This window comes from Paralichthys olivaceus, chromosome 10 (genome assembly GCF_024713975.1).
Source record: "Paralichthys olivaceus isolate ysfri-2021 chromosome 10, ASM2471397v2, whole genome shotgun sequence".
In the NCBI taxonomy this organism is placed as follows: domain Eukaryota; kingdom Metazoa; phylum Chordata; class Actinopteri; order Pleuronectiformes; family Paralichthyidae; genus Paralichthys; species Paralichthys olivaceus.
Window position 1 is genome coordinate 5868013 of NC_091102.1, and position 23573 is coordinate 5891585.

General features: G+C 41.8%; 1 protein-coding gene across 5 annotated transcripts in view; it reads right to left on the reverse strand.

Moving 5' to 3' along the window:
• Nucleotides 1-23573, reverse strand: part of clybl (citrate lyase beta like) — a 59292-nt gene that overhangs the window by 15142 nt on the left and 20577 nt on the right. For 2 of the 5 annotated variants that reach the window (XM_020100766.2, XM_020100765.2), the window contains exons 2-5: nt 20821-20997; nt 16805-17018; nt 5047-5235; nt 567-668 (exon numbers count right to left, since the gene is read on the reverse strand). In XM_020100766.2, the coding sequence (XP_019956325.2) occupies nt 567-668; nt 5047-5235; nt 16805-17018; nt 20821-20997 (682 nt within the window). Of the gene's footprint in view, nt 1-566; nt 669-5046; nt 5236-16804; nt 17019-20820; nt 20998-22083; nt 22222-23573 lie in introns of those variants that run through there. The other 3 variants (XM_020100767.2, XM_069532365.1, XM_069532364.1) reach the window with 2 other exon arrangements.

Here is a 23573-nt window from a genome sequence, read left to right on the forward strand (position 1 = left end):
ACAGCGATTTTTTTTTTCTTCATGCTTGTAACCTGGGGTTCAGTCTGGGCAAAGATACAGGGTGTTCTCAAGAAAGCACACAGAGGCACCCCCTGTCATCAAAACACACAGGCACACATTCACAAGCACAAACACAGCCACAGAATTAGAGTGGGGAGCTAAAAGACAAATCAAAAGAAGGATGGACAGCTTGTTTCTCCCCAAATGCCCAAAACCATGCCCTTTTTCCCCATGTAGCTGAAGGTCGTGCTGCACTGTAACAGGAACTGCTTTGATGCTTGCCAAAATATCATTAAGAACTTTTCCACTATGATGATATTAAAACAGCTCTAATTAAAAAATGTCAGCATGTCTGGAAAGGGATAGAGACAGATACACACACGCACACAGAGGAAACAAAAAAAGGCTCATTTTGAGAGACTGTCCGAAAGCTTTGAATGCCTTTCATTTTGGACACGTGGAGTGCTCCGCTCACCGTCGCCGTCTTTAATCTAAAGTGAACAATGGAGGAACAAGCAAAACATCTTATGCAGGCAGTTTTTGGGGGAGAGTTGTTTGTAATTTACCTTAAAATTGAGCAGGCCCACAGCGGTTTCCACAAAGGTGACCAGGCGAATGGGTTCTGTCAGTGCCTGTCCTTTCAAGTTGTGCTGAAACCTGTCAACAAACTTAACACACAAGGACAGTCTCACGCACAGCTCATTAACAACACCCACTGTTTCTGCGAATGGAAAACAATAAACCCCCCCAAATAATCACAATGAATTAATCTGCTCTCCCGACTTTGTGAAATTATAGTCATCACGTTGATCACATGTTTTGGAGCACATATATTTACTGTGGCATTGTGAACAATAGCTTCAGACTTGTGATCAGCCTGGATCTATTTGTGAGGCCGTTGACATTGTTCTTCAAGAAAACATGATGTGTTGCACTCGAAACTGAGAGACTGTTTGAAGGTGAATTTAAAACTCCAAGAAAAATATATTCAGCCATAACGATTGTAAATGATGTGACACAGCCTTCAAAATCCACTGCGGGGGAAGACAGACAGAGGAGTAAAAAAGGAAATCTTATTGTTCAAAAACTTGCTTTTGATACGAATCTTGACACCTTTATTACCCACACTGTTCCCATCGCAGTCCTTATTCAGAGACACATCCGCGAGGGTTCAAATGGCAGAAAAAGCAAGCACAGGAGAGCGGCAACAAAAGCCAAGGAAATGAAATATTTTACATTATCACCAGGGTTTCCCCTGTCGTCTGAAGTCTTCTGCTCTACCTTCTCTCAGAGGCTCCGCTCAACTACAGCATGTGTTCCCCTGAGAGAGTGTGCACACATGTAAATGCGCACATGCACGAACGAGCGCATGCATACGCACAGTAAAGCGAAGAAGAAACAAAAAAAAAAGGGGGGAGAAGAAACAAGATTTGGGATGTCTCTGAGTGTGTTGTACTCACACATTATTCTGTTTTACGTCCCCCCTCCATGGCAGGGAAGAGGGAGACTGGAGCAACAATCAGAGTGTGATGTGACACTTTGCTGAGGCCTTTATTCTGCACGACTCCTGCTAATATGCAAGCTCACCTAAGTAGGCCTTTAAAACCAAGTTCAATTCTTTGAAGACCAAAGCATTCCAATTTTTTCCAACAGACCAGTTCACAGCTAGCCCTGGACTGCCAGTGGGGTAGCCCAAATTCCTAAATCTATCATCTGGAAACACACAAAAGCCCCCTCCGTCAGATATTTCCTTTCAAAGCCAGTCCAGAAAAAAAAGAGGAGTTATAAAAAAGCTCAGAGTAGAAATGTCTAACTCCATGTGCCCGCTTCCTCTCCTTTCTCTCGCTCCCTCTTTGACACACAAGGAAAAAGACAGATATAAATAACCTCAGGTACAGCTCGGCTATTTTCCTAAATGAGGAGCAAAATAACCCCCGTGCTCGCACTCACCACTCTTGTTCTCGAAACTGAAAGAGTGGGCCTCCATTGAAGGATTTCAAAAAATAGGGGCAATTTTAATCATCTCTCCATTCAATCTCAGTTGGATAAATCATATCTGGGAGATTTGCATAAATACAAACCATCAAAGACTTTTCATCTTCAAAGAGGTTTTCAAGACCCAATAGGCTTTGTACTGTAATCATCTGAGGTCACAACCCTGTGGGAGCAAGGCTGCTATGGCAACATAAAAACTAACGCTGGGGGCTTAGTATAATACCACCCCCCCTCCTCTCCTTCGCAAACACGGGAAGGGGTGGGAGCGGGGGTCCGAGAAGGAGTGTGAAAAGGGAGTGTAGATAAACCTATTTCTGCGACAGAGGAAAGTAGGTAGATATGGCCCATTGTGGGGGAAACCTAGCTGCTATTACACACAGAGATTACCACTGCTATACGCCGCGCCACGCAAAGTCACAAACCCCAACAAGGCTGCAGCGAGCCAAGTGGGCTGTTTGGATTGGGCTGAAGGAAAACAAATGACAGCTCAATGCGGCACCACCGACGAGAAATCCTCCAAGCCTCTTTGATTACATGTTTCTGTCCCTCTGCTGTATTCTCCTATTCAGCTATTATACACTTTGAGGGCCTGATTTACGCCACATAAGAGCTACTACAGTCCTCCATCATTGTTCTTCTGGAGCATACAGCAACCATTAGCCGCCAATGGCTCTCAAATCTAGGAGCCTTTAATTTGTTATTGAATGAATTGAAAAAAGAAAAGAGGAAAAAAAAAATAAGAAATAACACCTCTTCTTGCCATTCAAAGCCACGCTACAAACAAGCCCTCTGACAATTTCACCACCCAATCATGAAAAGAGAAGGAGGGAGAGATGGAGCTGGAGAAAGGACGCTATAGTGGGACAAGTTTCAATTAATTTTCTTCAAAAGGGGGCCAGATTAAATGTTTCCGGCCTGCTGAAGTGTTCATTTCACAGAGGGGAAGCGGAGAAAGGGATGAGGGGAGGGGACAGGAGGAGGAGTAGAGGAGGAGGAGCAGGACAGGGTGCGATTCTTTTTGGTCCCAGTGCACACCAAATAGTGTGGTGGGCAAAGAATGCACATGGCTCCGAATCTGTGTGAGAATTGTCCCCAGACAAAGGAGGGAGTTACGCCTGTTATAGCCCAATAAGGCCTGTCAGTCACACAAGGGCTGGGGGAGAGGAGGAAGGCAGAGCTAAAGATTTCCACACAAAGGGAAACAAGCAAGTCCATCTTTCAGCGACAAATCAGTCTGGAGGTTCCTGTGCTAATATCAATAAAAAGAGAGAAAAATAAACAAGTGAGGGATTTACTGCACTGCCTTACAAGAGTGGGAAAAAAAAATCAGACATGTTTACAACGCTGACACATGAATACACACATACACACGGAAAAGCATATGCAAAGCAGAAGCAGCAAAAGCCTGTGAGTGTGTGTGTGTGTGTGTGTGTGTGTGTGTGTGTGTGTGTGTGTGGTTCTGTGTGGTGTGGTGGTGGGGAAGCAACGATACGATTAAATGAGCAAACATGAAAGAATGGAGGTTCAGTCCAGAGCTGCAAACTTGACTTTGTTTCAGGGGAACACATGCACCTGCTAATGCAGAAACACACTGTAAATCACAAGTGAAAACAGATTTACAATTGCATGTGAAGGCATTTTTCCTGGAGGGGAAATGCACTCTATGATACTTCCAATAAACACTAAGTGTTTCTCGGCACAAAGCATTGGTATTATTCCCCACATTTAGAGCGCTCGATGTGTTCCCGACAATTTTCATAATAACAACAGCAGATTGTTTTCTTTTTTTAATATTTCACGCAGAACAAAATGTGTCTTTTTGAGTGAGGAAGAGGAGGAACGCCTGAGCTCAGGGGAAGAATTAGAGAACACCTGTCAGCAATTACACGTGGAAGAAAGAAAGGGCAGCAGGAAATAGACGTGTTCTAATTAAAAACACTAGTTAAAAACTTCCTGCTTCTCCAGCCAATACCATGTTTGACTGCATATTCACACAGAGTGAGGACCAAAACTCTGAGACCGCATCTCATTCATATTTTCATATTCATACTGTTCATTCCTATCTTTGCTATTATGAATAATTCTGTAATCTTTTTTGAATCAGCAAAAACTGTATTCAACAGAAACAGTAAAAGTAGGCAGACAACAACCTGGTTCCTCCTGGTAAGTGAACCATATGGAGCTGATCAGAAAGGCCTGCATTAATGATGTCACTGTCTCCTGACCTTTCGGGACCTGACATCCGTACAGCGCCCCTTTATAGAGAGCCAGAGGGATGGCTGAGCCCAGACAAATACCTCTTAACTATGGCACAGGCCCAGTTAAGTATTAACAAATTGCAAATATTAATTAACAAGGACAAGAAAATGGGAGGAATATCAGAGGAAAATCATTTAAAAAAATAACACGTGCAGTTAATAACCACTGAAACTTCTGACGTTAATTAGTTTGTGATAGGTGATCATTCTCATAGTAGACCCTCAGTAACTGGGAAGATTTGCAAAATGTGTTTTACAGTAGAAATAGATTTGATGTAATGTATCCTTGCAGCATATTTATATTGATTAAACCGACTTTGAATATGAAACAAAACAAAAAATTCTTAGCCACATACGTGACACTGTACACGTTGGTCTCCAGTAGGCTCTCCAGTTGGTTCAGCAGTGGCAGAAGGCACGTTTAGTGTTGTTACAGAAAGCTATCGGGCTTCTGCAGCTAATCTGAAGAAATGTCATCCGTTTCTTGAGCTGCAGCCAAGAAAAACACTCTGTCCGTCCCAGAGTCCTGCCACAGGGATCGATTCCCACTTTTACTGGGAAATGGAAAAGCTTGTTATGATTGCTTTGAAGATTCCCGTGGTGTCCTCTTACTCCATGAGTTTGTGTAAGAGCACCACTGTGTTGCTTCAGAAGACATCCAGAGGCGAAAGAGACTCAGCTATTTTTTTAGTTTAGTTTTCTTTTCTCACGTATATATTGTTTAGTTTTTTTGTTGTTGGTTTGTGTGGTGCATTTAAATTACTCTCTGAATTGGTCAAAATGTGTGACTTACCCATTGCACCTCCTGCGTGTCCTCCACTTTTGGTAACATGATGGCAGGAGGGAGAACCTCACCCTGCAGAATGACATGCAGGTCAGCTTCAGCTAAGCCACTGGACACCGAGTTCACCCTCACACATTTCTCTGTCCGCCCCAGATCCAGTTCCACCAACATCCTGGGGATGGTCTCTCTGGCCTCGGTCTGCAATAAAACAGAAATCGTGATGATTTAATGAGATGCATTTTGACAGATTTGTCAGTTTGGAGCAACTATCACAGATGCTCCTTCATTCATAAGATGTAAAATACTCTTTGAAAGCAAGTGTAGTTTTTGCCAGAGGGAGTGACGACTAAAATCAGCAAAATATAATGCTTGATAAGGACAAAAGTACTATCATGAGAGGGGGAAAACTGCTGATTAGGCCTCGCTGAAGGCCAACAGTCATCACAATATTGAGCTTAGCATTGAGATGAACGCATGCAAGTCTGTTCAGCCAGGGATGCGCTTTTTGAAAGGGACTTTCAATACAACTATGTCTTTAAAGATGGATAATTTTGGCCAGATTGAAATGATGAGGGTGCTGACATTATTTAAATTACATAGGGTAAAAAGCATATTAAAGTGTTCAAGTTAAGGTTCTCTAAAAACATGAGTCAGAAAAAGAGTTATCACTAATCATATACAGAGGAGTTAAACAAGATAAACCAAGTGCTTTATTCCACAACTGATAAAGAAACAGGATTATCACTCTGGTGTCAAACGTGGATATCATGCAAGTTTAATGCCAAAGACCTAAAGTTGATAATCCAACAAAACACAACATGAGGGATCAAACATTCAAATACTAAATACTGGGACTATAGAAAACTTTCATTTATCAGCTTTAAAATTATGTGATCAAGTTGTGGATAAATATTTCTTACCTTCCCCAAAGATGGGTTTTGTTTTAACATCTGTCTGTTTGTCTTTCAGCCAAGACAACTGAACTAATTTCCATAAAATGATGTGCAGGGGTGGGGCCTGACCCAAGGAAGAATCCATAAAATGTTTAAGTCGATCCGGATGAACGGGTGGAACCAGGCGAGATGGTGGAGGTATGCGCTCTCCGAGGCACTCTTCTAGTTAAATTTAATTTCAAGTGTTTCTATTTTATTTTTTTACACATTGCTTTGGGCCTTTAGTCTGTTAAGAACCTGTCACTTTCTGTTAAATCAACCACATAATAAAAATAAACCCAACACAAAAACTATATGATTAAAGTGGATACTGACAATCAATCTGGAATCAAGAGCATCAAGATGAAATATTTATACATTTAAAATAAATCATCATATCTGTTATCTTCCTTGACAGTCCACACAAATAATGGCACAAACCAACAAAACAGAGGCTGCACACTCTCAACACAGGCATTGTATGAGACAAACAGGCAAAGAAAAAAAATCAAAGAGAAGCCTATAGTCCCAACTTCTATCAGTAACACAGTAGCACACGCCTCTATATTTAAACCAGATGCTGGGTAACAGGAATGGAGAGAAGACGGATGAAATGTGGAGAGAGGTCTAGCTAGTGAGAAGAGAGAGGTGCTCAGGAAAAATGTGGTCTGAGTTAAGCAGCATGAGGAAATGGTAGCTTATGAGTTGTCAGGTCTGATCACAGGCTGGAGCCTTTGAGTTCCTGTGTGTTTGGAGATGCTCAGATTGGGAATTGTATTTCTCTCCTTTATGCTATAGAACGAAAAGAAAATATCTCGAAGGAAAAACAGTTCAAAGTGACTATGTTGTATGCACCATAAAATTAAACAGGGATAGTTAGCAGTGGGCCTAACAGTCTCCTTATATTCAATCAAGCTGCACCAAATTACACACACTCATAGATACCAGTCACCTAAATATGCCTGATGAATTATTCACTCAGATTTTTTTTTTTTTTTTTAAACCTCACTTTATTACAACATTAAAGAAAATGAAAAAATTCCAGGATACACCCCTGATCTGGAGAGGAAACTCCATACCAACTGATCATTAGTGGACTGATCAGTGGAGTAGTGTGTGTGTGTGTGTGTGTGTGTGTGTGCATGAGAGGGAAACTGTAGACAGATATAACATGGACAGCCCATACATCACAATCTCTTGTAAAAACTGAAACCGACCCTGGTTCAGTTGTATTAGATCTTACGGGGACCCTCGCCAGGGTCACAGAACAGCTTCTGAGACAAACCAGCCCTCGCTCTGATCTCCTGGTATGCAGAACTGTACTTGATATTACAAACACCCCTTCAGTATCAATAAAATATGGTATCAGAGTACATATCAAAGATTTGCTGGGATTTAATAGGGGTCATGAGCGGGCTGGGCTGCCGTGTGTCATCTATGTCTCCCTCTTCCCTCCTCGACTCAGACAAGAGGGATTGTCACAGCATATGATGAGTGCACTGTGATCTTTGACTCGTACTCAAGTTTTCCTGAAACCTCTCTGTTGCTCTCTATTACTGTCGCTCTCATAAGCCGAGACAGACCCGTGACTGTATCTCGGTAACTTAAAACGGAGGGAGCGATTTACGCAGCCATAATTCACTATTCATAAACCTGCTACTAGGCGGATAATATTCTGCCTGTCCCTCTGCAGTTCATGGTGAGCGGAGAAAATTGATATGAGGCTCCTCCGTGTAGCAGGAGTCACATTGATCCCTGACCAAACTAAATAAACAGTGAGCCAAATGATCAAAAAGAATGGTTTATAAGATTCACAGATCACATAGACTGGAGATCACGGAGTCTCTGGGTCCTCAGCCTGACGTAAAATCTTTTATTGTAACCAGAGACTATCTCCTGTGCTTTTCTCCTTCTACAATTGTATTTCTGAAACCATGACACCAGGAATGGCTATGGAGATGGCCAGGTCACTGTGCACTATTCTTTCTTTTATCTCTTCATCCATCGAAAGTGAGAGAGATTATTCAAGACACCTTGACCCCTATGGGCTCCGCTACTCCGAGCTTGAATAAAGCCCTTTGAAAAAACGATATTTTACATTAATGGACAGCCATCCAACAAGTTGCTTCAAAGCTCCCTCCCCAATCACATGGTGTCCCACGGAGAGCTCGCCCCAACGTCAGCTCCATCTCCTCTTTGATTTCCTCCATCATCCTCATCATTAGAAGCTGACACACAGGCAGGCAGGTGGGCGAGCAGTCGGCCAAGCCGGCATGGCTGTTGAACGCATAGATGCACACATGAAGCTTTTCAAGTGCAGAGAGGCTGACCTTCCAGGAGAGCGAGGGCAGCTCCTTAACACACAGCCTGAGTCTGGACGCTCAGGATCCTACAGAGTGCTGTGTATGCATTACCCAGCATGGCTGCCGGCCTGTAGACACTACATCAGACTGGAGCTTCCAAACCAATGTGTGTACAGGCCACAGCAGTACCACCTTCCTCTACAGCATCGGATCACAGATGCCCAGCCCTGCGGACATGCTGCTTGAAACAAGCAACGTCAAACATCGCCTCTGGAGAGACTCTGAGTGGAGACGCACACTCTGTCCCTTCATCCAATTTAGATTAGACAGCAGCAGTTATAGCTCGTTTTATACAGAAATCCCACTGTATTGCCATTAAGAAGACCCCTCGTCATGCTGCCTTTGCATGTTACCTCTGCCAAGTTTTCACCCCGTCCTTTGGTTTGTTTGTTGGTTGGTTTGACAGCAGGATAAAGAAAAACAACTACAACGGACTTCCACAAAACTTGTTAGAATCATAGGACAGGGGCCAAGAAATAACCTATTCAATTTTGGCAATCCAATTTCATCATTTTGTTTAACATTGCAAGAGGCAATCTTCAAAGCATTTTCCCCACTGGTTTCTCAGGGAATAGTTAATGGATCTTGATGAAAAAAATATTTTTGCAGTATAGGGGATATTTATTAGTGTGTGCTATTTGGTGGATGTTGGGGAGATTGTTGTGTCAGAGGTATGTGCACTTCAGAGTGCTACACTGTAGTTTACACTGTACTGAGGAAGCTGGCATTTTGCCACCCCGTGTGATTTAAGATAGCATGCCAGTGTGATGTAATCTGAGTGAGGTGTATCACAGCAGCAGCTGGGTCTGTCCCATCATTCTGACTCTATCTTTAAATTGACATTAATTTGGATGTGTCTACCATCACTGCCAGGATAAAGGCATAACAATGTGTATTTCATCCTCAAAGTATTATGTATATATGTTTACATATGTATGTATGTGTTATATAGGAGAGTTGTGCAAAGATGTTTTTCCATTTTTTCTTTTACCTTTTGAGAGCTGGCGTTTTGCTCCCCGCTGTGCAACTTGTAGTACCACTTACAATGAGCCACTGACTGTCACAGGCAGAGGCTGCCTGCCTGAAGTGTGACTGTGCATTTGTGCATTTGTCTTTGTCAGTGTGTGTTTCAGGATGGGTGTACGTGTGTGTGCGTTTCTAACCCTCAAGTCATCGTGGATGGGTTTTGACAAGTGACATGCTGCATTCCAGAAAGCTGGATTGGGATGACTGACTAATTCAGGCTATGTTGATAACTGAGATGTAGCAGAAGGAGATTCAGGCGCTCTCTCTGTCAGTTGAGAGCACTCGGTGTTATCCACTATCCTGTCAAGCCAGACAACAAGACATAACTAGCAGGATGGAGGAGGAGGAATTTGTAAAAGTGTTCAGAACTGAACGCCGAGCTGGAAGACAGCTAGTTTTTACACTTTAATTAGCCATGAAACAATCTCATTAGAGCTCTTTAGTTTCAGTCCATCACAAGCTGCATTGCCATGATTTTCAGGAAATACATTTCCAAGTCCTTTTCCACTTCATAGGGAAAATGGAGGAGATAATGCTCATCATTCAGCATTAAGATAAAACTTTATTGATCCGCACCAGGGAAATTCAGTTGTTACAGCAGCAGGCAGGTCAGAATGAGGCAGACAAGAGAATAAAAATATTTTAAAAAGGCAATAGAACAAAAATTGAGTTTGTACATTATATAGACCTTTCACTGTAGTGGTTTGTATAGAAATGTGTCCTGATGTGACCAAGGTGCTAATAAGATTACAAAAAAGGGCAAAAGCCATGACTGGACAATGTGACTGGAGGCTTACATACGCTGTTTTAATCACTGGCTGGAAGCAATACTACAATGAGTCTTTCAATCATCAGTTAAATTACAAATGAATTAATCTCTTGCTAAACAAGAGATAAGGCTTTGCCGTTTTTCCTCTCCTCATGCACCAACATCTGCTCCATTCCTCTCTTCCTCCTCACATTCTTTCATTTTTTCCTCTCCTCGTCAGCTTCTCCATCATCACTCCTATTCCTAGGGTAAGTATCCAAGTGTCGGGTGTGTTGCATAGCCCACGTAGCACAGAGCAGTGCGGGCTGCTGCTGTGCCAGTAAAAACACAAGAGTGTAACTGGATAATGAGAGCAGGAGAGAGGACCTCTCAGTTCTCTATGTCTCAGCATTTTCTGATCCCTCGCCTGGCCACAGTCCTCACCCTTAACCTACGGTATCTGGAGCTGCTGCAAAAATGTGTGTTTCAAAAGGCAATCAGAAGACCTGAGAAGGCAGAAATTATAGTCTGTGCAATCTGAGACTACTATTAAATCTAAAAAGACACACGAGACATAATTCTTATAAGTTTCACTGCTTCAAATCCCTGCAGTCTCCCTTTGCTCCAACACAAGACCTCTCCATTTTATAGCAATGAATGCTAATCATCACGCTGTCATCATTCTCGTGCGCCGTGGCCTCTCATTCGCCTACGGTCCCTTCCCAAAGGACTCTATACCTGACACTCAAAGCCAAATTATGCAACTATGTCACCTCCAAATAACAGTTTTAAATTCATTCCGGTCTTAAACCGACTTGTCCAATTGGGTGATTAGCACCTTTTTCATTCCCACTTGGAGGCACCTTCTGGCATTCTAGGTTTAGCTGGTGCGATCTCCTATGAGAACGGTTTACGGGAATATGTCAGACACCAACAACTATGGGTCTAGCCATAAGAAGACGCTAGCTTGGTATTCTCAGTACGGACATCTGCTGTGGATTTAGATGTTTATGCTGACATGAGTGGACAGCATGAAAGTTGGTTTGACCCGAGATTATTATTTTGAGTTTGTTGCCTAATTGATTGGCTTTGTTATCTGTACATGCACTATTACTTTGCTTCCATGACCCTTAACGTTGCGGAGTTGAACAGAATTTAAGACCCCAGACCCTGTAATAACTAAGTGCGGCTGCAAAGGCCAACGTTGCTGCTGCACAACAAAAGTTATGCAGAGTCTTGCTTTAAACACACCCACACACATCCACTGTGACAGACAGCTGAGTTTGGAATGGAAAGTCTTTCTGATCTGGCTAGAACAGGGTCTATTTTCTGGCTGAGCAGCTTACATCCCATTTGTGAGTCTTGGCAGCCTGACTGGGAGTTTCTCTCAAGTCTCCGGGGTCCTCTGAGGTGTTGAGCACAAGTCCACGCACACACTCACACATATATAGGGCTGTAAATACATGCACATACTGACACACACTAAATACAAATGTTCAGTATTCATAATTCAACTGGCTATCATTATTTCCCAGGAGTTCATTCTGTCAAGAGTTTAGTCATTTGAATCCACTTAAATGTAGAGCAGATCTTTCAGTGTCCTCTGAAATAACACAGCGAACACTGAACTGAGGTCATGTATCAGTTGACAGTTGGCTGCATAATTTATGTTAAGTTGAAAATCTCTGGTGTCAGACATAGTTCATGCATGGACCACAGCTCATACATCGACCGGCTACATCCTAAAGTTAATAGACCGTAATAATATAATCCACTCTACACTAGCTTCTCTATTCTTCCCTCAGATGCCCTCACTGCAACCAGACAGGTATATCTGTGGACCTGTGGTAAAAGGTGTTAAGGGGGGAAGAGCAACAAAGAAAGAGTAAATTAGACCAAAGGAGGGCATTTTTATCAGTGCACAAATGAAAAGCTTAAAAATTGAGGGTTAAATAATTAATTAACCAAAACTACTATTACAATTCACAATCAGTTTCTAAATTGTTGATGAAACAACTCAAAGCAAACAGGTTAATTTGATTTTATCAATGTGAAATGCAGCTAAATTGATCAGATGAGATTTTGGTGCAAGATCACCTTTTCCTCCATAAGAAGTTAAGGTTACCGTTAAAGAAGATACATGGTACCTGTGCCTTACAATCCAGTGCAATATCCCTACAATAAATACTACCTTTGTGACATTTTTAAGGTTTATTTTGTAAGTAACAAATACGCAACTGTCTTGTTTATATATAAATGGAGGAACCTGTCAGTCTGTATTTCGATTTTCTCAACAACCGCTCATCCGATTGACTTCAAACTTGGCAGGTGTATTGCTGTGCACTGTCAACAAATCAATCTCCAATCTCTCCTCTTATTTCTGTAATATTTCCTAAGACAAACCATCAAAGAAAGTCATTTTCCACAAATTGCATCAACAAAAACATTGAAAATCAAGTATTTCAATGGTTGAAATCACACTAATGTTCTCATATACAGTATCTGAAATAAATACAGTGGGAGGTTTCTGGCTTCCACATGAGCCCAATAAGGTTTCTATCAGTATAAAGACTATTTTAGATGTTTTTCATTATAAGATGAATAAATGATGAATTTACCTATATTAAGCACAATCAAGTTCTCTGGATCTGTAAAGTACAGACAGTGAACCCAGGAAACTGTTGTGTCATACTTGAGTGATGCACAGTGGGCTGTCAACTGTTACAAGTTGTGTGTGTGCATGCCGTCTTATGTGCGTACGTTTGTGTATGAATGCCTTGTCTGTGTATGTGTCTACGTGTGCACATTAAAGTGTGTGTGCATGTTTGTGTTCTGCATGTCTTGTGTGCTTGTGCAGGCGCGTGCTGGTGTGCAAAAGGTGCTCCCCGTCGTGTCGGCCGCTCCACCATGCCATCTGGAGAGGAAATCGAGTGTGAAGTACAGTATAGTTTGGGACCAAGCTCCGTGGCAGTGGCTCAGCAGTTAGTTCATTAGTTCCAAACTTCCAGGGATTAGGAGAGAATCTCTATGGCAGGGAGGCAGGGGGGAGTCAGGGAGGATGGAGGGACCCATGTGGGGAAAAGAGAGAGCAAGAGAGACAGAAACACCAGGAGGAATACTGGACCATAGGGCACTAAGAGACAGAGAGAGAACATGAGAGAGAGAGATAAACAATCTTAACCCTGAAGACCCTGGAGAGGGGAGACGAGTGAGAGAGAGGGACAATGAAAGAACAAGGCGGCAAGAGAGAGAGGAGGAGAGAGGACAGGTGTAGCCGTCAGTTCCGCTCTGGGGTTTCAACCTGCCCTCCCTCTTCCTCCACCCCACTGATCATACAGATATGATGATATGTGTAAGAGTGTTAGAGCAGTCAGCCTTGTCTACCCTCCCCTCTCCTCCCCCAACTCTCCCCTCTGGGTCCGTGGTGACAGTTAGCGAGCTCTGGGTGGCTCCTACCCTTTACTCCTTTTCTTATCTCGCTGCCTCTAAAGCAGCCAGCATTACTGCCAAGACTGAACGTAGACATTTTTCGAGTCAAAGCGGCAGTCAATTAAAGCGGGCACTCCCGGATTTTAATTTCCAACAGGAGGGGGTGGACTGACCTTCATTGCGTACCTTTTTGTCATGAATATCCTTCCCTGTTTTAAGGTGAAGGTGAGAGATAATGAAAAGAATACATTAATGAACACATTACAGGAAGGTGGTTTGGGGCAGTAGCCCTACTTAAGGCCTAACCCATTGTTTCCTTAACCGAAGCAGTGGTTCAGGGCGGCATTTAGTGAGCTATGTCTACTCCCATTCTCTCTCCATGCATAAGACATGAATTGAGGGTTCTTTATTGAGGCCTGGCATGTCTTGACAAACAAACAGTGCCGAATGTGTGGTTGTCATAGTGAATATAATCGCAGCTACTGTATAAATTATAGAAATTGTCTGAGCAAACATTATAATGTGTAAGTTTTTCCACCATTACCATTCTCACAAAATTCAATGTTTTCTCTGCATCTGATGGTGATAATCTCACAGGAGCCATATGTATTGATCTCACTAATGCCTTTGACCATGTGGATCACCATGTCCTTACAGAAAAACACAATGCTGTTAGCCTTGCAACATGCATTGTGGTTTAGTCTGTATCTTGAAATGAATGACCTCTTATGTGTGCAATATTCTTAACTGGCATCACTTCAGGGATTTTATGATCTGAATTCTTATTGAAGAAGGACTCAAACTGTCTCTACACATTCATCGTTTTAGCCAAATGATAGTTGTCATGTCTCTTTCCCTCTGCCCAATAAAATTCCGTCTGCACATTTTACACCATGTCTACACAGACGGGGTAGTAAAAGTTGTTCATTAGCAGTACAGCTTCTGTAGTCCAACAGTGTCTGCAGCCACTGCGAAGAGCCAAGTACACAATCACTGCATGCAAAATTCAACAAAATAAATAAATCTTATGAATATGCTTTCGGTCAAGGAAAGCTATAAAATGGACAACGCAAATGAACAGCTGATGCACCTCTGCGTAAGCCTTTACACCTCCTAATAAACAAGTGTTGAGTCTTTTTAGTAAAATTTTCTAAAATTCACTGAAAGCCATGCTGCATGACTATAAATACAAAACTTTTGACCTTTTAGTTAATATGGACAAGTTAAATTTGACAATTTAATGCCAGAAGAGCGGCAACAATTCTTTAATGAATTTCTCTTGTGTACAGTGCATTCAGAAAACCATTGGGGGAAAAGGCCTTTGAGGTGACCACAGTGGTTGAGCTCCAGAAATTCTGTGTGCAGACGGTAGAAATCTTCAGTGGAGCAACAGTCACTGAAACTCTCTGATCTGATGAAACCCAGATTGAACAGTTTGGCCTCAATTCTAAGTATGATACCTGGAGGAAGACAGGCACGACTCCATACCATTCCAACTTTGAAGCATGGAGGTGGCAGCATCATACTGTGGGGGTGTTTTTTCAGGGGGGACAGGGAAACTGGTCAGGTTTGAGGGAAAGATGAGTACGACATATGCTTATTGAAAACTGGGTCCAGAGCACTCAGGATCTCAGACTGGGCCAAAGGTTTTCCTCCCAATAGGACAACGACCCAAATGTGAGAAATAAATCAATGCTTCTTTGTGGCCTAGCCACTTGAACCCAATCAAAGATCTCAAGAGAGCCCTGACAATGGCTGTCCAATGACAATGTCCGTCCAACCCGACAGAGCTTGAAATTAGTTGCAGAGACAAATTGCAGAAAATCCTCATAATCAGGCCATAAAAGCTTGTTGCGACAATTCCAAATTTAATAAATAGGACCAATAAAAAGGACCAAAAAATTTAATATATTATTAGGAAGAAAATGCTTTCAAATAACAAAGTACTTTCTGTCACACACAGAAAGTACTGCTTATCCAACACAAAAAAGTATCATCTTAAGGGAAGGTATAACTACACAACAACCCCCATGGATTTCCATTTGCCACAGTGGAGGAAGAAGCTGAGAGTGTGGGAGTGAAGAAAGGATGCCGGTAGGAAAGGTGCATTTTGTTATTGAGTAAATAACATTTTTTTTTATATTACACAGTATGACCAAGCAAACACATAATGGGTTACAGGATTCTGGCACATTGGGTTGACTATGGTGTGAATAAATGGCTCAAATCAGATCTGATGCCATTTTTTGCACCATGTAGTAACAATGCAGCTGGCAGAGAAAATTACAGCACTATTACCCAGAATTTATTGGTATTTTTGTAGGTATAGCTATTTTGATTACTTGTGTAATTGAGTGGAAGAAGGAGTAGCCAACTAAGGGAAATTATTATACTTTATTTTTGAAATGGCATACAGAGCCTGATTGCAAAATTGCTAAAAGAGAGTCCTTAGAAAAAGACAGGAAAAATGAATCCCATTACAGTCAATTGTTTTTTTAATAGAAATAGTTTTAGCTCATGTGAAATGAGTGGTTTGGTGAACAATAGTGGATTGGAGGAGGTAACATTTGTTGTAAGTAAGATAAAGATATGAACCTGTCACATGCTGACAGCTAAAGAGTCCAGCGTCTGAACTCTCCTGGTGCCTGAATGGCTGCTTCAGTGCTGCATTCCTCTCCACATTCCCCCTCTAAAAATGTAATAATGACGGAAGCTCTGACTTCCACCAACTCCATCACGGGGTCACGGTTTTCAGCCTGTCAGTCACCCAGGGCATCATCTTATTGTCTTTGTCCACTACAGGAACAGCCTCGGGCCATTTCAATCATCTTTATTATCATGACTTAAAAACCTTTGTTAGTTAACTTTTACCCAGGCCCCTTCTTTATCCCACACACCAATCACAATTTCATGGGCAGTTCAGGAGGGCCAATGGGGAGGTCGTGTGGGCGGGAGGAGAATGCTTTTAACCTGCTGCATCTGGTGCTTTCCCGCTGCTCGCCCAGTGGGACATGGTCACCTTGTTTTAAAGAACTCTGATAGGGGGGAACCACTTCCTTTATGCCATCATAATGGGGTGAAATGTGCTTGTTTTAAACATGTCACTTAGGTAGTTTTCCTTTCAGTGATTAAGACCAAGCACCTGTCTGAAGGAGGGAGATGGAATAATAATCATTCAGGATCGCACAGCTGTCTGTGTGTTTGTGTGCACTCCTTCCTGATCTGTTCAAACTAAGCTGCTCTTCGCTGATACATGTGCATTTGTGTACCTTTTTGCTGAGGGCTACACCATCCTCACAGTCCAGGACGACACAGTCGACATCCAACGAGGCCAGCTTCCTCAATTTTCGCTCATCATTGCCAGGGCAGTAGAGAACCGCCCTGCGGGGTATGTAGCGCAGCAAGGAGCCTGCAGAGTGATGGTGATGACGCCATGATCCGGGATAGAACTTCCAGGCTGCAGGCAGGAGCCAACCGCTTGCCCTTAAAACACACATATATACATATATAAATACACATGTGTTTGTTTGACCACACAAATATACACAACACTCAGGCAGGGGTAAATATGAAGTACATATTTAAGTGCATACATAAGTCATGAGTATGCTCAGTATTAACATTAAGGGCAACGAATAATTAAAGGTTGTTGCTGTATTCATCTTCATAATATCCACAGTGTATATGAAGATCCGGCATAGAAAGCCACATCCTCCAGACTCAAGTGAAAGTCTGGAAACGTTTCATTTTGGGAGTTCTGTTTGCCCTTCAGCTATTCATTGAAGTGGATGAGAGACGTTGACCTGTGCTTTGAGAACAAACTCACCCAAACACTGAGCCACTCATATGCTAATGCAGCCACACTGCTGAATATCTAGGCAGGACAGAAAGTGAATGAGGAGGGGTGTCGGTGTTGACTGGGGCTGACTCATCGAAAAAACCCCACTAAGTTTGTACTTAATTTAAGGCCAAATTACAAATCTTTATTCATTTTCCTATGGATACTGTGGATGAAAACATACTTAATAGAAAACTCTTTACTTTTAGACATTTCAGTTGGATTAAATGCATCCATAAAAGATGTTTTACGGAGTTGTATTTCAAAATATGTTACTCTTCAAGTCACACAAAATAAATTATGTACAGTAAAGCCTTGTCAAAGCAGTTTTTAAGAAGTGATTGCAATGCATAGTAAACTAATGAATAAATCTGTAGAACCTTGATTGTTTGAAAAACAATCCCTTCTGAATTTAAATCTCAATATAGCTATAGAGGACGCAATTTAACTTTTTACATTTTAAATATTGAATATATATATATATATATATATATATATACACACACATATATTTATATGTTTTTGCTCTTCAGACCGGGCTTCTTAAAAGTTTTGAGAAAAACATGCAACAGACAAAATTTTTTGTTTATTTTTCACACAGCATTCGAGGACACACGACATCACAAACACACAGTAAAGTCGGATTGTGTACCCTCTTCCATCCACACACGTGCACATCAACAATCACAATCATTGCACACACATCTCAATGATTTGTATCATCAATGTGGCTTCTGAAACAACTGATAAGTAGCCAAATGTCTAGGGATCAGGTTTATGTAATTACAGCGAGAAACAACGTCGATGAACCATACTGAACCAAAAAGAGAAAGAAAGGAGGGGAGGGGGGTTATTTCTTCTGTTACAATAGGGGATGAATTATGCTCTAAAGTCACTTCAATAGCCACTTAATCCTGTCAACTACGCTTCCACATGCCCTCCAGTCTGAGGCCTAATCTAAACTGAGATGCTGTGGTTGCGAGCAGGCAGTTCAAACCAATTCAGGTTGCTTCCAGCAATTTAGTGCTTCCAGGTACATGGGAGACTATCTGAGCCAGGGACAGTATTCACAAAAGGCTTGGGGAGAAATATGGCAAAGGTGGGAGGGATAACTATGGCGCACCACCATGCAATTTGTGGACTATACTGAAAATAGGCAGAGCTCACAATAATCTACAGGGTCCAAGTTGATGGACAAGAAATTTAAAAAAAAAACAAGAAAGGAAAGTAGCAGGTTGGAAGTGGGGGTGCTGAGTGGTAGGGGGCAAGAGGGGGCTGTTGAGATCTAAAAGAAATCAGTCTATTCTGTGCATACTGCTCAGGGGGGAATGTTGAAAAGACACATTAAGTGCCCACTTAAAAGAAAGATATTATAATATAACTGCAGTACAAAAAGATGGTGACAGTAATTTAAGGGTGGGTTTCATTAAGAAGGGAAAAACTGAAATGGGGAGAGAGTGGTACCTTGATGTTGGCTATAGGCAGTGCTCTAGAAGCAGAGGTCAATTACAAAGGCCAATATCAGCATTTCTCTCCTTTAATTCCACCATTCTACCTCATCATTTTAAAATGCCTGATCTAAAAGTAAACTGAGCTGTTGGCATAAGTAATATTTCCACACTAAGTGTATTTACACCACCCTGTGTGGTTGACATTTCCCCAATAATAGATGACAATCGTGTAATTAATAGTCCCTAAAGTACCATTTGGCCAATGTTACAAATTTCTTTCCCTCTTTTTATTTTATTTTTCTTTACATGAAAGGTTATGACAACATGGGGATGTGTGGGCATTTTAGCAGCTGTAAAGTGGTGGGACCTAGCCACAGTGACAATGTTTACTGGTCTGAGATCATAGGGAAGTGTGTGTTAGCGGGTTTATATGTTGCTGGATGGGGATGGTTCTCATTAGTGGAGACGAGGCAGCAGACCCAGGCCGAACGGCACAGAGAGGAAGAGGATGAGGGTAGGGGAGTGGAATGTGGTAAGAGGGTGGTGAGCTTTGCGTTAGACGAGACATGGATTTTCCTGAGCCCTGTTGAGTGTCAATTCAGACACAACAGTGATGTTGTCATGAACAACCCAAATTTCTGATCTTATAAGATGTATCACAGTTCTCCATTCTTTTCAATGCAAATTATTGTCTGTTTCCCTTCTGGCGTTCACAGTCAGTGTCTGTAGTGTTCAACTACAATAAATCTACCGCTTGAACTTCACATCTAATCTTCACCACAACTATGACTGATGTGCACGTTCGCTATATTCAGCTCCTTCTTTTTCACGAGTTTGAAATCCCTCTATCATGTAATCAACACAGGGTTACAGATAATTCTTAAGGTAACTGATAGCATGTCAAACAATGGAAAGGTTCTTGAAATCACAACTACACGCAAATCCTTAGTCTTTAGCGTGTCCTCTTTTAAATTTCACAACTCACATTTCAAGGTTTTGTAAACATGTAAAATAAATGTATCCCTGAGATAAGCACTAACCATTTCTGGTAATTTCTAAGTATACACCAGTCGTGGTTATCAGTGGTGATAGAGGGTGGGAGCTTCCAAACATCAGACGTCCTGGATCAGTCCCTTTACATTTAATAGGTTCTTTTCTGGCCCATATACGATCCTTTTCAGTAAGTTTCAAAGAAAACTGTTCTGTAGTCTTTTTCCCACCAACAAACAAACAGGGTAAAAGCATAACCTTCTAGGCGGAGGCAAACGTGACTCACGTTTTCAAAAAGGCAGACTTTTCTTGTGTCAAAACTTGGAATTTGTGAAATATTATGGTATTGCCACTATATGTTTAGTATTAGTAGTGTCCCCTTGGGCCGGGCAACGGAATGTGCTCACAAAACAAACTAAATGCTAAATACTATGCTTCCACAGCAGCAGCATACAATATATTAGATTTTGATAAATAATTCATTTGAAATAAGGTGACTTATTGTGGACAGAGAGTAAATACTGTATAACAAATAGCTGTAATAATTGCTTCATTATCATGACGTGATGATAACTATTTCCTGTGACTCCACTGGCCTCCACCTGGCAACATAATAGCCTAATTCAGGTGGTAATATTCATCCTACCACATGAATTACAGGAGATAACCACAGAGCCACTCGAAAACAGGCCCTGACGACAGCCTCCCTCTCAATATGTAGATTTCCACAATTATCTCCAACATGGTGGTGCAGGCACAAGCTGTGTCTAAAATGCAAAAAATTAAAGATCTGTGTTTGTGCCCCATGATAATCAGCTACTTCTTAATATGCAAACTACATTCTGAGGTCTGTGGTGCTCAAGATTCCAGATTAAATTTGGTGAAAATAAAGATGAATAAAGAGTAGGTGGGAAATCGATATTGTTGAAGCATTGACAGGCCCTTTGTCTGCAGAAAGCTGTCCACGGGTGGGAAATAAAATGGTCAAGAAGTCATTAATATTTACCTAGCCTCATGTCCACCTGCCTGTCTGACACTCTTTTTTGTTTTTCCGAATGAAAGAGAGCTGAAGCATTCCCCACACATGGTCTTCCTCACAGCATGATGCTGTATGTGTATGTTTTGCTTCTTTTTTCCCCTCACTGCCTCAGGTCTGAGGACACAATTGGATGGCAGAAAAATCCTGAAAAATTAAGCAGAGACACCTAAGACAGGGAAAGGAAAGAATCAAACACTTGTCTTCTACTCTTTTTCTTCTCTGCCCCCTGCTTTCATTGCATGCCCTCCAGCAAAGTAGAGCTTGGGATGCACACTCCATTCCCCTGTAGATTAGATCAGGAGGGGGCTGCAGAGTTTACTGGTTTGCTGGTCTCTCTTTTAGGGAGGCGCAGGACAGACAATAGCATACTGGACTTGCAGATATTTTGTTGATGATGACTGTACAAAGGCACCAATCAAACAACATGTTCAGGGGTGTTAAGAAAGCAGCACACTATTTCTCTCAGTAGCAACATGAACACTTCTGCTCATGCATTCATTCACCATCATCATAAAAATGCAATAAGAGATCATGATTTATGTTATTTTAACCTGAGTCTTGAGCCATTTCACTAAATGTAGCATTTCATGTTTCGAGCATGCATGTTTTATCATCCTATTCCTCAGATTATAGCACCACCAGCCCAACATCCTCTGTCTCACTTTAAAAAGCAGAATCCAGTGATGTTGTGTCTCTGCCCATCAACAAAACCTCTTACTCATTGTCCTATCCATGTCTTCCCCTCTTTTCTGGTCTCATTAGTTTGGCTTTTATGCCTTAATCTACACAATGAGGATGAAGTCATGGCGGTTATCTTCAGCAGCCAATGTCTTTCTACCTGTAATCCTCCCCAAAGTCCCCGGCTCACAAATCGGCACACAATGCCTTTATGCAAGGCCTCTGCCGTAATGCCCATTGATGACAGCAGACTTCTTTTCTTTTCTTTTTTTCCCCTCATGCCTCCGCATTAAAACTATTTAAATCCCACTCCTCTTTAGATGAACAGAGATGTCTTTATCCCAGTCTCAGGACAGGGAAACGTCAGATAGTAAAAGGACATAAGAGTCCACAAGCTGAGCTTGGTGATGGGCAGTTGTCACCCCATTGATAAATCCGTTCAATTCATTACTCATCATGTTCTGACTTATACTATAAATAGTCTAAATTAATTATAAATACATAGGCAAATTATAGATTTCAAAATGAAATTTGTAAAAAATTATACTTTACATGACGCCTCAAAAACAATGAATGTATCTTTAAAAGTTAATTGAGAGGGGAACTTAAAAAGGTCAAGCAAGTCGCTCCATTCGAGGAGGGCATAAGGGGGTTAGCTTTTAACTTAGCATTTTTATTGACTCTGGCAAAACAAAATGAGCGGGCTCTGTAGGATTGTGCACTCTGCATTGGCCATTCAGGGCTTCAGAGCCCCATTGTAGTACTTTGAAGAGAATGAAAGGAAACCCCACTGGTGGAAATGCAGTGGAACAGCCCCACAACAGGCCACAACTGTTCCCTTATGCATGAAAGGCAGGGACATAAAAGACAAGATGGACTTCTGAGGTAGGGCCAAAAACAAAGGCAACAAAAGTGCTGATCACGAGGGGATGACACGACTCGTCTTGGCAGAAGGAGCAGGGAGAAAAAGGGCAGGAGACAATAGCACTCCCGGCCAAATGACATGTTGAAGAATTGAAAAATCCACACAAGAAGTGTCTTCTCAATTCACTAAACCTACAAGAGCTGGGTGACTGTCGGCTGGACCCTGGTCAGCCTGAGGGGGGTCCGACAATAACAGCCCACAGCTTTTCTCTCTCTCTCTCTTAACTTTCATTCCTAAATCGTTCTCTGTTTTGGCAAACAACTTGGCAAGGGCAAAGATGGACTGGGGTGATGGCTTTAGTCCGCATACACCAAACCAAATCAAAGCATGGTGGGTTCCGCTCCCACAGCTTCCGTTTTGATCTGTTGGCTGTCTGTGTGTCTGATCTGTTTCTGTTTATGGCCTAAGCACAATTATGCTACTGCATAACCTCCATGGAAACAGTCAGACGAACAAAAACATGTTTTCTCTCATTGAAAAAAGCATCTTTGTTTTCAGTGACACAGTGAATGCTGATATTTGAGCCAATGTTTCAAAAGTCATACAGAATAACATTTTGTTAACAAGAACACTTCCTGCCGATTTCCACCCTGTTGGCTTCTAGGCTGGGAACGATTGTGTGTTTCTGATTTCCTGTCATAGATATGAGTAAGCACATACACAGCTTTATTTTCATAATCGCATGTGTGTAATACCTTTAATCAGTTGTTAGTTTTAATGAAAAATGTATCCATCCATGCATCCAGGGGATGAATTTTAAGAAATCAGCTTTAAATTAATACATAATTATTCCACACAAAAACATCACGCAATGTGTGAAATGAAAGTTGTCCTTTCTTGTGAATAAAAACCTACACATACCTTTAAAGTAAGGGCTAGTACTAGTTGATAAGTCACTTGCTCACCCGTGCACTCCACAGGTAAAGGGCCTCCTCCTCGATAGCCTGAGGCCTATCCCACAATTCTTCACACATACCCACAGGCCCTTTAACTGGCCATCACTCTGTCTGATTAATGGATCGATGTGGTAATTGATTAGTGAAGAGGAGGTGGGAATGAGAACATAGGTCAAACGTCAATAATGTCCCCCCGACAAAAGGTGGAAGACGTAAAATGT